The following is a 15,224-nucleotide window of genomic DNA, read 5'->3' on the forward strand; positions in this document are numbered from 1 at the left end:
GTCAGTTGACCTTCAGAATTTCCATTTAATCTGTCCTCTCATTTTCTGCAATATAAAATGGGAAAATTAGGTTGCCGTGACAACAGTGGAGCGCTGGTGTTTTTGTGGTGGTAAGACCGCTCAACCTTTTTTTTTTTTTTTTTTTTTGCCTTACGCAAATAAATGACATTATTAAAAAAAACACAACAATTGAAAATCAAAGCTGTGAAAAGAATAAAACTCTTTTATTTGATTTATTTTAAAAATCATTTTATCTTCAACATAGTTGAACCCTGAGCTTGTGTATAGTTTCCTCCTGTATCTGCAGAGGTTTCCTTTTTGGGTTTTTGTTTTTTTTGTGGGAAAATTGTCTAATTTGTTAAATTTTTTTATTTTGATATTTTCCTTTTGTGGTTTTGAACCATTTTATGTTGTATAATAATGTAATAACAGGCTTAATGCTAACAGGAGTGCTCGATTGAAGCAGCATTTTTGTACCTAAGTGTGTAGCATCTACACATCATTTTTTTTTATTGACACCAGAACTACTCTTAGAAATCAGTCTTTGTAACCCCGGACATTTAATATCTGCAGCTTTACTTTCACACGGTGACGGAGAAAGAATCAGAACCGAACCGCTTGTTGTGAAACAGAAACTTAAAAACAAACAATTTTTCATACAAATACACAAAAGGACGAGATTTTCTCTCCAGTCGATTTCAGTGATATTTGTATTTTCTACAAGCAGTCACGTTTTGTACAATAAAATATTCATTTCATGTCTTCAGGTTTCATTTTTCTTCCGTCGAGCAACTGATTCTCAAGAAAAGTCTTCATTTTCAGTCTCTGGGATTATTTTGTGCGTCTTTTTGTGGTTGTTTTGATTTTCTTGGTTGTTTTGTGTCTTTTTGTGGTTGTTTTGATTTTCTTGGTTGTTTTGTGTCTTTTTGTGGTTGTTTTGATTTTCTTGGTTGTTTTGTGTCTTTTTGTGGTTGTTTTGATTTTCGTTTTAGTTGTTTTGCTCCCTTCTGTAGCTGTTTTGTGCGTCTTGGTGGTTGTTTTGCATCTCTTTGTGGTTTTGCATCCACGGTGGTCCTTTTGACTCCATCTCTGCTGATCTTTGGTCTGTGGTTGTTCTGTGTCTGTCGGTCTCCGGTTGTCTGTAAACTAGTTCACCGTTTCAGTTCAGTGACTTTGACTCCTGGAAAAACTCTTGAAGGTGAAAAGAAAGTTAAAAAAAGAAAGTGAGATTGAGAGAAAGCCTCGGCAGGTTCTCCTATTCAAACACTGTGGGGAACAAAAGAAACTGGTAATGCTTCACATCCTCATGAATACGATCCTCGTTAAACTGGGAACAATGGTCCGATCTAAAATTAGCCTGAATCCGTATTGAGGCCGTATCTGAAGCAGCCAGCCTCTCTCTCTATGTGGTTTCTCTTCCTCTGACCTTCCAGCTCCACAAGGTGAGCGGTGATAATCCACCGTGACACCAGATTATTCTACATTACACGGTCTGCTGCTTTTCTTTTTTTTAATATATTTTAAATGCACGGCTTCTCACCGACTCGCTGACACGGAGACGGAGGTCGATATCTGTTGGAGGGAAAACTGCTGCTTTCACCTGCTGTTTATTTTCTTTCATGAGTTGCTTTTTTTTTTTTTTAATGCGGGTTCTGCACTTCTGAGGCCTCGAGCTGAATCCCAGATAGGAGCCCGTTTCCTTTGTGTGTAAACCACTTATCCATCAGCCAAACGTCTCGTTCCGGTGTTTGTGTAATCCTGCAGATCGTATTATGATCTCCGTGAGCACCAGCAGCTCTGATTTCACTCCAACACTTTGGTCCTCGGTGAAATATCTCAACTGATTACAATTTAAGTAACAACATGACGCCGATATTTAGTTTTTGTTGGTTTTTGACAAAGATGTCTGAAAATGTCCTGTGGACCTTCAGGATACTTCATTTTGATTTTGATGGAGAAAATAACCACTTTTTTTTTTTTTTGCAAAACTAAAAACTGTAATTTGCTTCTCACGTGTGCACTAGATGTATGTTGCCATGGTAACGGGCACAGAGGCTATAATCTTTGCAAACCAAGATGAGGCACGTTTTATTGAGTCAAGTATTCACATGCAGTTTAAATGTCCAATTTGTAGATTTTACAAGATGTAAAAAAAAAAAAAAAAAATCATCTTAGCCTGATGTTTGAATATTTGTCAAGAAGAAAAGCAACTTAATATGTTATTAACAATGTGAGAGTTTCTGCAGATTCAGCAAGTTCAATTTAAGATTTTCAAAGACCTTTTTAATAACACGCTGAATACAATTTAATAAAAGATGAAAGGGGCTAAAAGACTCGACGAAAAGATCTGCAAGAATTTCATTACCTTTATTTCTGTCAGCGTTTCCAATTAAGTGGAAGAATCTGCTGACTAATCAGTCGTCCAAGCGTTTCCAGCTTCAGAAAACTTTAGATTTATTTTTCTTGTTTCATTTTGTGATGTTTACTCGGGAAGAAGAGCTCAGGAAAACACAATTAGATTTAATAAAATCCTAACAAAGTATAAAGTTATGCCAAATAATAAAACCAAATAAAATGCAATAATCAATAGTTAAATAAAGCAATAATATTATCTTAAAAGTTAAATAAAATATTAAAATACAATAAAAACAACCAGCTGTATGAATACACATGAAACATTTACATGAAATGTAAGTAGATGACTAAAAATAGACAATATATGTATATTTATATAGAATAAATACATCAAATAAATATAATTCAATTAAAGGCCAGGGTAAAAGCAGGTCTCGAGTTTTCTATTAAAAATATAAACACTTTTTACAGCATGCAAAGCGAAACTAACTACCGGTGCTGTCGGTCAAACAGAGTTTCTCCACCAGCAGCTCAACAGACACCAGCGGAGGACACGGAGCTGCTTCTGCGCATGCTCAGTTTCACCCGAGTCTCTCTCTCTCTCCCTCTCTCCATCATCCTCACTCTTCATCCAGCAGCATCCATCTCTCCCTGGATGTCCACCGCCGGACTGACTCCCGCCTGGCCGCGGCATCAGCACCAGGTAAGACCCGCCGTCCCCCCCCCCCCACCCTCTCTCTGTCCTCCCTCCTCATCGACATCACCCCCCCACGAAATGATCGATGCTGTCGGCGACGCTTCTTCTTCTTTTTTACTCGGTGGATGCTGCCCGCCCCGGGTACAGCTGCCGTGTCCATCCCCCGGTGTTTCCCCCTCCGGAGAGATCCGGTGCTCTTGTGGCTGCTGCTTTGCATCATTTCTCTCGCCGACGGTTCTCCGGTTCTCCGGTTCTCCGGTTCTCCGGTTCTCCCTCCTCCTCCGACAGCCCCGCGTTATCTGCCGCGTGTAGTCCGGGTAATGAATAACGTGTCAGTCGGTGTTGGTGCTTATCAGCCCCGGCTCGTCCTGATATCATCTACACACACACACACACACACACACACACACACACACACACACACACAGGCTGAGTGTTGAGGTCCAGGTTTTTTGGCAGTTTGGTGCATCACAAGGTCACGGTGATGGTGATGGTGTCGGTGATGGTGTCGGTGATGGTGATGGTGTGACGGCCGGAGCTGTGCGCCCCGCAGGGTGCGATGACAGCGGGGCTCCGGGGCTCTGCGGCTCCCTTGATGTTCTGGGAACTGTGTCAGTGGGCTCCTTCAGCCTGGAGCTCCCTGGAGATCAGCCAAAAAAATATAAAAAAATTACTGATGCTTTTTCTGGACTATAAAATGGAAATGAAAATGAACTGGAATCACTCAGCTGATGTAAAAAAGAAAAGAAAAAGGGTGATAGTGTGTCAGACTGCAGCTCTCAGACTGCTTTAATGTACCGGCTTCTGCTGCCTGATGAAGATCACACACACACACACACACACACACACACACACACACACACACACACACACACACACACACACACACACACCAGGACGGCGAGGTGTGAGCCAGCTGGTTTATTCTCTGTCAAATAATGGGATTTAAAAAAATAAATAAGGGCTTTTCTCTTTTTTTTAAAGGGACTTATTGCGCCTACCTTTTCCACATCCTGTTGTAAGGTGCTTTGTGAGGACCGGTTTCAGTTTTAGACCTTGAAACGAGGACATTTGAAGGGTTTAGACTCGGTTTTAGGGTTCAGGTTTAAATCAGGAGAATGTGGGTCCTGATAAAGAGAGAAATAAACGTTCAAACATTTGTGTGTCTGCAAGTTTTTCTGTATTTGTGTGAATTTTAGTTTAAAAGCATCATAATAAAGTTTACAGATCTGTTCGGGGGATTTAAGATGTGGTTCTGGAAGAACAAACATCTCCTTCTTTGTCTCTGGTATCTGCAGGATTTCAGATTTTTAAACTCTCCGTCGGGCTCAACAGGAAGTGAGAAGTGCTAACGGTGATGAGAGGAGGAAAAAGATGGACATAAATATCCACCAAGGTGAGGCACCTGTGACTCAGTGTGTTCCTGTGATGGATTCACGTCTGCTGAAGACAAAACTGCGGATTTGTTTTGACAATATAAGACCTTTCTAATACTGGTGTGGTCTTGTGATGCCCACAGATGTAACTATTAGTGGAAAAAGGCCATATTTTAATGAATAATTCGTGATTTTAAGTTGTTACTCTGAGGGTGCAGTTACTCCATTGCGACACAAGGGGGAGTGGTGAAGCTCCTCAGGCGGAGAACAAGCCCGCCCAGTGGACACTCAAACGTCTCTTTTCTGTCTTCCTGTATAAAACAGGTCGGTTATGACTGTTACAGCATCACGATGCCTTTTCTAAGTACTTTAAAAGTCTTCTCTGTGTTGTTTTGACAACGTTTGCTGTCGAAAATAGTTTGAAACGTATCTGTCCATCACAAAGGAGTCTTTCTAGCTCGCGGCTAACCGTATAGCAAAATGGCGGCCTTATTATTGACATTTTATTTTACTGTCACTGAAGCGCCTTGAAACCTTTAACCTCACTGAAGTTGTTAAGTAAAAGAGTAAAATGTGTTTTTTTTCTAAAGTTATTTAAATGTTAGTAGTTGTTCATATGTGAATTTGTACGTTTGTGAATTTTATTTTTAAATGCAGGATAATACATGAACCCCTTAAGTTGTAATGTTTCTTGTGTGATTTAGTTTTAATCTCCAAAATCAAATAGCACATGCGACTTTCCTTCTTCCTTATTTCCCGTTTTTTTTTCTTTTTTACCAGCGCCAGGCTGTAATGTGTTACTCCCGTCAGAAGGGGGCGGTAATGCGCCCAACCGCTGCCTGCCAGCCGCCATTAAATAACACGAGGAGAATATTCAAAGAAAAATCTAATAGTTCAGAGAATTTTTGAAGAGTAGTTTTGCTAGAAATACCCATCCCTAATATATATCATATCTTTTTTGGGCATTGTAATTTATAAATTAACGTGTTTTGACAAGATTTACATATTATACAAAATCCTGATTTGAAAAGAATTCATATGACTGTTAAATAAATTGTACTTTTTTTTTTTTTTTTTTTTTTTTTAATTCCACAACTGTAAATCTTTAATAAAATGACAATAATAAAAAATCTTGTTCATACAGCGGCATAAAATATAACAGAAAAGGCCAAAGTACGTGAATATGAATGATATTAAAGTTTCTGGTGCCTTCAGCTGTTTGTATTTGGTGTATTTAGTGAGGATAAAGCAGAGCGGCGGTCGGGTGAAGACATGAGCACATCTCCATGGAGTCCTCTTTCGACGCCGTAGAGCTCCGGGAGCTGCGGGGCGGAGGAGGCCGGAGGGGCCCGACGCCGGCGCCCTGGACGGCGGCCACGGCGAGCTGCGCCGCCCGGGGCTTCGAGAACGCCTCGTACCAGCAGGACGAGGACCAGAACCACCAGAACCAGAACCAGAACCATCAGGAGGCAGCGGCCGTGTCGGCGAGCTGTCCGCCCTCAACGTCGGGCAACAGGAAGGTGAGTTCGGTTCGGTCGTTACCGCTTTTATTTTTGGTTGTTCCACGAGTCTGTTGTCTAAACTCACTTGTTTCTTCCTTCTCTCCTCCCCTCCAGCATCAGGATGTCTCTCCTCAGTCGTACGATGAGGAGGAAGGAGGTCCAGCAGGAGGAGGAGGAGGAGGAGGAGGAGGAGGAGGGGGGCAGCAGGAAGGACAGGACTTCGCCGAGTTCAGCCCGGCAGACGACCACTCGGCGGACTACGGCTTCATCTTGGCGCTGGTGTTCCTGGTGAGCGGCATCGTCCTGGTGGTCATCGCCTACACCATCCCCCGCGAGGCCAAGGTGGACCCGGACGCCGTGTCGGCGCGGCAGATGGAGAAGCTGGAGATGTACTACGCCCAGCTGGGCTCCCACCTGGACAAGTGCATCATCGCGGGCCTGGGCCTGCTGACCCTGGGTGGGATGTTCCTGTCCGTGCTGCTCATGGTGTCCATCTGCCGGGGCGAGATGTACCGGCGGCGGGCGGCGTTCGTCCGACCCAAGAGGACTTACGGCTCCATCAACCTGAGGATGAAGCAGCTGGCCACCGGGGAGGTGGGAGGAGGAGGAGGAGGAGGAGGAGGCGACGGCGGGGACGGAGGCGAGGAGTTTTTGGTGGAACGTGCAGAAACGCGGAATAACGTGCAGGCGGAGCCGAGCCGGGACTCCAAATCAGAACCGGGACCCAGAAGAAATCCTCCTGCTGCTGCTGGTGGTTCTTCTTCTTCTGCTGCTGCTCGTGGAGTCAACTAGCTGCCGAGCGTTCACTCTGCAGCTGTGTTGCCCCCCCCCCCCCCCCCCCCCCCCCCGGAGCGTTTACGGGGATGCCAAATGGTGCTGGTGCCCCATTTAGAGCACAAGGCTGTCCGCTGGAGCGACCCAGCTTTAAACCCAACTTTTTGGGCCGAACACGAACCAAGTTTAAAGGATATTTAATGGAACCGATCACAAGGGATGTATGACTTCACTAAAGAGGGCTCGACCCGATAAAGAAGGAGAAGAAGAAGGAGAAGAAGAAGAAGAAGAAGAAGAAGAGAGGTAAGCCGGTGGCGGAGTGGTGAAGAGCACATTTAGACACGAATGATCAAAGATTAGAGTCTCCATATTAAATCCTAGTATGTTAATCAGAGACCGACCTTCACAATAAAAAGCACATTATCGTAAAAATAAAATAAAATAAAATAAAATAAAATAAGCACCACAGAAAGCAACACTTTATTGTGAAAAGGTCGGTGTTGATGTTTGACATTTACAACTAGCCATATTTTAATCACACGGTTAACCTTAACGCAGACGTTAGATGTTACAGGACAGGAAGTGAAGCGTCATCACTGGACCGTCGACGTGAAGCGTCGTGAGAAAGCGCGATGCTAAACTTTCGCACAAATAAACAAGAGGCAACATTTTTGAAAGCGCGGCGAGAGATAAAACCACAACACCCTCAAGACACCTGCAGGGAAAACAATGTTCAGTTTAAACCTGGATTAAGCAACATTTCCACTCTTTTGGATGCTTTAAGCTCCTTGTTTTGGTTCTCTAAAACACTGTTTTCATTTGGAGATGGTGAAACTCATAATATCAGATTTTTTTTTAAATCACAATATTAAGATTTCTCTCTCGTAACGTCATTTTGAAATTGAAATGACAGATTTTTCTACTTTTTACTGTCTTTGAGCTCCTGTTTCTGTTTCTGTAGCTGCTCAACAGCCGGTTTCTAACCGTCAGTCTGCTGTTTGCTGGTCGTGTGCAGAAGCTTTTTTTTAGTTTTTTATAGGTCTTTTTTCTCTTCAAACAGCGGCCTGCAGTTACGGAGCAACATTATGATTCACGTTGAGTCCTGTTTGTTTCCACCTGATGAGGTTTTTTTTTGGTTCCTCATCCTTTTAGCTGTTTGTGATCTCTTCCAACTCCTGAGGGAAACATCTTCGCTCTCCAGAAAACAGCAGCAACACTGAGAAACGCTTGTTTGAGCAGTTTTAACAGATTTGTTGCTTCTCGGGTCTTTAAAAGTCTTTTTGCTTAATGCGGCTTTAACGTCGTCGTTAAGATGCAGCGAGAGGTGTAACGGCGCCAGGTGTAACGGCGCCAGGTGTAACGGCGCCAGGTGTAACGGCGCCAGGTGCGGAATCGAAATCAGTCACACCTACCCATAAGGCATTGCGGCAGGTGTCCAAGGAGCACCTCTGCACACTAACCCGATGCCGTGTTGGAAATCACTTTTGTCTCATCGCAGTGGAAACCAGATGAAGAGAAAACGAGGGACCGAATCGATGTTGCTGCAGGTGGCTGAAGACCAGAAATAAACCAAAATATAATGAAATACCCCGTATCTCCTGCTGCATCGGCCAAAACTGTTGCCTCGTGTTTACTAATCAGCATTTTCTGACGGCGTCAGAGAGTCGATGTGTGCGTCACGCTGAGCGTAAACATCCTCCGTCAGCAGCTGCTTCCACCCAACTCAAACTCACGTTTTGTATTTATGTGACGTGTAAAAACTCCTTTTAAAACTCCGGTCACTCAGATGCTCTGCTTTCATTTCATTCAAAGTAGAAATGAACCTTTATGACATTGAGCAGCGATTATAACCAGCGGTGGAAGAATCCTTCTCGTCCTTCACTCAAGTAAAAGTACAAATGTCACACCTGAAAAATACGCCAGTACAAATACATAGAAGTACTGCATTGGAAAGGTGTGAGGCTTCTATTAAATATTGTATTATTGTTAAAGTGACTGCAACTAATGATTATTTTTTATTGTTTGGTTTGTAAAAGAAATTCTGACAAAGAGCCAAAAATTAAAAGTATTAAAATAATTTAAAGGAAGAGCAGTTTGATGGGCTGTAATCATTCAACTTTGGGGCATTTTTTTAATGGAAAAAAATAACTTAAGCTCTACTTGCATTTACTTCAGTTTATAACTACTAAACATAAAAAGTAAAGTAGCTGTCAGATGAATGACGTGCAGTAAAAAGTTTAAAAAAAAAAAAATTAAAAAAAATATATCCCTTTTTATGGCAAAGTGGCCTGAAAATAACAGTAATATACAAATAGCTCACATTTACTGGAGTACATGTACTTAGTTACTCTCCACCGCTGATTATAATCACAAAACTTATGAAAATTCAATGGTAAATAGAAGAAACGTTCAGGTGACTCGTGGCTGTTTTCTTCTGAGCTGGTTTTGAGCGGAATGAACCTTTAATGACACAGCGCCTACTTCTTTGTATTATATGTAAACTCATGTTATTTATTATATCATGTAAGGATACAATATGCCTTAATGAGTAAACACAGACACTGTAAATTGTGTATACACCAATATAAGTATGCTAATGTATTATGGTCTGTATAGTCAGCCAGTTAGCCAAGGGTAATGTAGCCACACACACACACACACACACACACACACACACACACACACACACACACACACACACACACACACACAGCCCGGTACTTGTGGGGACATATTTCGTGTTCATTTCAAGTGTTTAAACTAATCTGAAAGCTGTTTATTGAAATATGTACCACAGTTTTATTTCACAGGACAAATATACTGTAAATAATTTACATGCAGACGTGTCGGATGTAGAAGAGACGCGGACGCTCGCGCTCACAAACCAAATACGCAACGCAGGTATCCAAAAGTAGGAAACAGCTCATCACCGCCGCACCGGTTTCTTTTCTGTCTGCAGCTCATCGAGCTCAAGAAGAAGAAATTAAAACAGTCAGAACATTTTAACTGCAAGTAGTCAAACTCTTTTCCTAAAAAAAACACAAACTAAACAATTATAAAACAATAACATAATTAGCAAAACTGTCGACTGGTTAATTGATGAATGGCTGGTCGTTTTAGCTCTAATTTAATATGCTGAATAGAGTAAAAAAAAAAAGAAAAAAAAAAGAAAAAAGGCTCGTCTTAATGAGAGTTGAGACCTCAAAGATACTCCGTTTGATTTTCAATTTGACAAAGAAAAGCATCAAATTCTCTCGAGAAAATCTGGAAGCAGGAAATTAGATTCAGATTAAGTTATTTAATCGTTGCCAATTTTCTGATTTGATTTTAACTGTCTATGATTAAAAAGGAAAAACAGGAAATTATGTAATATTGGGCATTAACATTAAAAAAAAAACAACAAACGTGATAATTGTCGAGTGGAGGTTATTAAAACACTGCTGCAGCAGTTTAACGCCGCGATTTTAAACACTGTTATATCACAGGACGGTCGCAGGTTCGATCCCCGCTCCGGTCCGTCCCTCGTGAAGTGTCCCTGAGTAAGAAGAGACTCTCAGATCTCTGGCTGCGTTCACGGGAGGAAGTTTCATGTTTACGACAACTTAAGCTGACAGCTGTGGTCGTCTTGTGCTGCTGCTTCTCATTACTGCCGACTCCAGCTGGAAAAATCTATAAAAACACCAACAGAACCAACGTTAACTGTATTACTTCAAAAGAACGTCACACGAACTAAACAGCACATTTCATTAAAGGCTGCAACACAGGAGCGTCGTTTGAACAAGGTTTACGGCTAACTAACGATTATTTTCATCAACAATTTATTGTTATTTTTTTTCAATAAAATGATTGTAAATAGTGATAAATACCATAATAAGGCCAAGTGCCATAAACTGCAATACCACCGGGGGCCACTAGGGGTTGGATTAAAAAAAACTACATGAAATACAAAGTCTTTTGGTGTCATTCACTTAAGTCACTTCTTATTTTTCTGTTGGTCCATCTGAAAATAATCCCGTCATTAATTAGATATTAGGCCTCAAAAAGCGGTGTGTTTGGGGTCTGTTTGATTGACAGGCCTGTGGTGCAGTTTAAGAGATGCTTTTTGGTGCCTAAAACAACAAACAAATATCTTTTTATGTAATCAAAACACCAGAAAACCTTTTTAAAAATGTGGCCTTCAGGAAATGTTGTTCGTAGGATTGTGTTTCTGTTTGTTTTGGGTCTTTTTAATGTTGATTTTTTTTTTTGCGTGAAAAAACCATAAATTATCACCAGCCATTCAGGCACAAACAAAAGACACCAACGTGGAGATGAAGTTTTAAACCGATGCATTCAACCAGAGCTGAAGAGGGCAAAGGTCAAAGTGTCATCTCGGCGTGACCGTGCAGCTTTGGAGAAATAAATAAAAGGGAGTGAGGCGGGTGAAGCGGAGTGAGCGATGGAGGGAAGACGATGTGGGCGAGGCGGTGGGATGCAGCCGGATGACGTGAGGTGATTCTTGAAGAGGTGGATTTATTTATATATTTATTTTTTGGAGGAGCGACTCGGCGAGGACCTGAATACTTTTTAGAACGACGCATTCAGGTTTCCGCCGGCGGCCAGAACGAAAAGGGCCGGACACGACTCCGCTGAAGCGTGGAGAAAATCAGTCTGAGGGAGGAGGAGGAGATTCGGTCTGCGGCGGCCTGCAGGTCCTCATTAGTGGAGGGGGGGTGGGGGGGGTGGGGGAGGAGCGGGGGGGCGGGGGGGGGGGACGACACAGCACCACAGAGGGAGTGATTGTGGCTGCTGGTTGGACACACAGAGCTGGAAGGGAAGAGGTCTGGAAGGGTTTTCAGTTCAGTTACGTGGATGGATGCAGTCAGGTGAGGAGGCGAAGAAACAACTCTGCAGTCTTGAAGAGGAACGACGCCGAGCTTAAACCTCAAAACGTTTAAACGTACCTGATCAGGTCTCTTTTCCCCCCCAGTCATGGGTATTTACTAGAAAATAGAAGACGTGAGCTGTTTCGTTCCCTCTGTGACGTGTTTCAATGTCAAGACACGGACACGAACACCTTGACCAAAGACGCCAGAGAAAATCAATCTTTATGACCGTCCGCAGCGAGATGACTCCGTTACCATAGAGATAGTCTATTTATATCGAGGACCGTCGGTCGGGCGGTTCTCGGGTGTCACGGAAAGTCCTTGTGAGGACGGAGGAGACAAATGTCTCAAAGTCTTACAAAAAAAAAAAAGCCCTCCTCTGATCGTCCTCCTCCAGGTCGGACCTTAGTGGGAATAAATGACACACTTTTAGTATAAATCATCCAGAGGTGGACGTTTTCCAGGAACCGCTCCAGGCTCAGACCAAAATTCAGCTGAGTAGGCATAAATTTAGAACGAATAAAAAGATGGATAAAATGTAATTTGGTTGATGTATCAGGTGACGTAATAGTTTACGTCTCAGATAGACGTCTGATGATCGAGATGTAAATAACTCAGCTTGAGCAACACGTTTGTGTCTGTAACAGGATATAAACGAAAGAAAAACGGCGTCATGCTGATGAGATTTGTCCTACTTCAATTTGAAACTACAGTTCCCATAATGCTTTGGGGGGGGATGTTCACAGAAAGTATGACATTGAGTTAAGATGTGGACGACAGCTTCAGTCCTGTTTTTTTAAAAGGTCACATTTAAAAAAAAAAAATAAAAAAAATTGCATAACTGGCACGATTATCAGCAGCCGTACCGTGTGTTAGCGCCTCCTGTTGGTGACGTACCTGTGGAGTTTTTAAAAGTACATTATCCTGCACTACAATTCTGGGAACATAAAAAAAAATTTTTTTTTATTAAAAGCAACAAAAATATTTTTTATCCTACTTTTAAGAAGAGACATTTCAATAATAATGCATCAAATTCTTTTTTTTGAACAAAATAAACTTCCAGCTGATTTCTGGCTTTAACGTACCTTTAGACAGAAACTAACAATTACTGTTTTCCTGATTAATTGATCAGTGATTTTGTCTGTGAACATAAAAAAATGCCGCCACATCAAAATGATTATTTAATTATTATAATAGTTGTTGATTAATTATCTTCAATCAGCGTTTCTGTCGTTGCAGCCAATCCTTACAGAGTGTTTTCAAAACACCTTCACGCACCAGGAAACACAGGTCGCATGTAAACACGTCGTTAAAAGACGATTTATCAGCACTTGAACAATCCGATAACCTTTTACAGTCGCACAAATAGGGAGGACAACAACAACAACAACCCCCCTCCCCCCCGTCCTCAGTGTGGAGGTCAAAGGTCAGCAGCAGCAGCAGCACGGTGTTTTCATGCAGCTGTTTGGGATTCAGTGCGTTACTCAAGGACACTCCAGCGGTGCGCGGGGGTGCCGACCCGAGTTCAGTCTCATTAATCACGACACTTCCCGCTGCCTCAGACAGAAAAAAATAAATAAATAAATAATCCAGTAAAGGTCGCCGTGGCAACGAGCTCCCACAACCTCAAAGAAAGCAGCTCGAAAAATAAAAGCGTTTACAGTGAACGTCCTCCCGTTTGGTCCTCCCTCCTCGCCGGACGCTTCCCTTTATGTACAGTGAATAATAATATGCACAACACGCAGCTGTAGCATTTCACTCCGAGACTCAATGAATGTACGAAAAACTGACGTCACAGCAGCGTCACGCAATATCACGATATCTGTCGTTCACACGTTTAAGAAAACAAACAAAAACAAAACGGTTCAGTGTAAACAGTCACATGATGAGTCGCCTTGGAAACGCCGTTGTACAAACCTGTCCTTCTTCTTTTGTTCTGTCTTGAATGTGCAGAGTTAATCGATGTATATTAAGCGAGATAAAGCGATATTTCACACAGGTGGAAGGTTTTTGTTTTTTTTCGGACACTCACCCAAGGATCAGCTCCCAATGCTTGTTTTTAAAGGACAACAACCTGAAACCTTCACTGACCTCTCAGTTCCCCACATTCAGCCTGATCATTTTATGAAGCTTTTATTTTGGTAACAGTTGCTGGGAAGTCTGCAGTAATCACCTCAAAATCCATCATGACTGATTTCAGTCACTCTAGACTCTCTAGATTCTGTATTATGGACATATGAAGTCATATAAATTCACTTATTGCCCCTTTAATTTGTTAACAATCTCACAAATTTACCCAGCAAGCCTACAGTCCCTTTAAAAGAAGTGAACTGTGAGACGTTTAACATTTTCAGCCTTCAAAATAGAAGCAGAAAATCCCAGAAGTGACAGACGCCCCGGGGGCGGTCTGGTCTTCGCAGCTGACTGTTCATGAACTTAAATGTAAAAGTGTAAAAAAAAAAAGAAACTATTCAGTCCAAGTGAGATATCGCTTTAAGAAACCAGAATGATATTAAAGTCTATGAAATGTAGAAAAAAAAAAGAATGAAAAAATATTACGTGGCCTGAGAAGAGAGTCATGTGTCTGTTCGTGAATCAAAGATGTAAATCTTTTGCAATCAATATATGACAATGAAAGTATTGTTGAGCACAAACTATGGTGGTATGGACATTAAAGGGATTAATCACTTTAATTTTTAAGATGGATTTGCCCCTTTAGACTGTAAACTGGTGGGAATTATTAAAAGATTGCAGAGTTATTATAAGGAAACTATATAAAACGTTATAAATATCTGTTGATATTTGATCTAATGTACAATATTTATTGAAATATTACTCGAGAAAAGTGACCTACCCCTTTAATGTAAGTTAAAAAACCAGGGTCTTACAGAGCAGACGGGTTGTTCATTATTTATTTTAAGGGAAACAGAAGGAGTTTGTTTTCCCTTTGTGAACATTTTTCTCTTCACATTAAGAACTAAAATGCAGAAATCTGGAACATGAAATCATCTTAAAGCCATCGACTCCTTTAAAAAGAACCAGAGCTTTGTTTTGGTGGAAATTTTGGCAAATCTGTGACTCTTGAACAAACCTTACATTTTTTACAAGAATCCAGATGTTTGCATCGATCATTACAACATCAGTTCCAGAAAGAGAAATTTCTGTGTTGATTTTTTTTTTCTACTAATCTGTGGCTAATTTATTAAAATGCTTTTTTTTTTTTTCCCCCCGGCTTGATACGAGAACAAATTGAAAGAGTTTTAGACACCCGGTTTGCTCAGCGTTGTATTTTATGAAGAGCACAGTGACTTGTGTGTACCTTGTATAACTGAATTAAGTTGTTAAATTGATACCATATCATTCATGATCAGTGTTTATTAGCAACAGTTATTTATTACCATTTTTATAAATCTTTAAAATCCTGAAAAAACCGGAATAATTAACGCTGTGAAAAATTCTTCCTGGAAAAAAAACATCTGGTATAGAAAACGAGTGGAGATGAATGTAGAGTTTTTAAATGTCCTGTAACGGATCTGAAGAAATATACTCGAATATGTCATTTTCCTTAAAAAGATGCTGCTCTGTGTGCTTCGGGAGGCCCGTGAACCTGCATGTTATTAAGTGTGTGACGCTGTAAAAGGTCCGACTGCCTTGT

General features: G+C 41.4%; 2 protein-coding genes across 5 annotated transcripts in view; both read left to right on the forward strand.

The window, feature by feature from the left end:
* Positions 1 to 756, forward strand: part of rbl1 (retinoblastoma-like 1 (p107)) — a 12,871-nt gene extending 12,115 nt beyond the window's left edge. The window contains exon 21 of the mRNA XM_069169561.1: positions 1 to 756. This exon is cut by the window's left edge and continues 963 nt beyond it. The gene's annotated coding sequence lies outside the window, so the exon portion shown is untranslated.
* A 2,205-nt stretch (positions 757 to 2,961) lies between these two features.
* On the forward strand, positions 2,962 to 8,966 carry tmem74b (transmembrane protein 74B). Of its 4 annotated transcripts, none has more exons than XR_011179254.1 (5): positions 2,962 to 3,058; positions 4,351 to 4,448; positions 5,667 to 5,948; positions 6,045 to 8,028; positions 8,059 to 8,966. XR_011179254.1 is itself a non-coding variant. In XM_069169617.1 (4 exons), the coding sequence occupies exons 3-4, from the start codon at positions 5,715 to 5,717 to the stop codon at positions 6,720 to 6,722; spliced, it is 912 nt and encodes a 303-aa protein (XP_069025718.1). In that variant the 5' UTR covers positions 2,962 to 3,058; positions 4,351 to 4,448; positions 5,644 to 5,714; the 3' UTR covers positions 6,723 to 8,966. The 4 variants fall into 4 exon arrangements, 2 of the variants coding, with proteins under 2 accessions (XP_069025718.1, XP_069025717.1); XR_011179255.1 differs by having other exon boundaries at positions 8,074 to 8,966; XM_069169617.1 differs by having other exon boundaries at positions 5,644 to 5,948; positions 6,045 to 8,966.
* Positions 8,967 to 15,224: the final 6,258 nt, after the last annotated feature.

This window comes from Embiotoca jacksoni, unplaced genomic scaffold (genome assembly GCF_022577435.1).
Source record: "Embiotoca jacksoni isolate LCO1_2020_lvr unplaced genomic scaffold, fEmbJac1.0.p SCAF_46, whole genome shotgun sequence".
NCBI classification, from domain to species: domain Eukaryota; kingdom Metazoa; phylum Chordata; class Actinopteri; family Embiotocidae; genus Embiotoca; species Embiotoca jacksoni.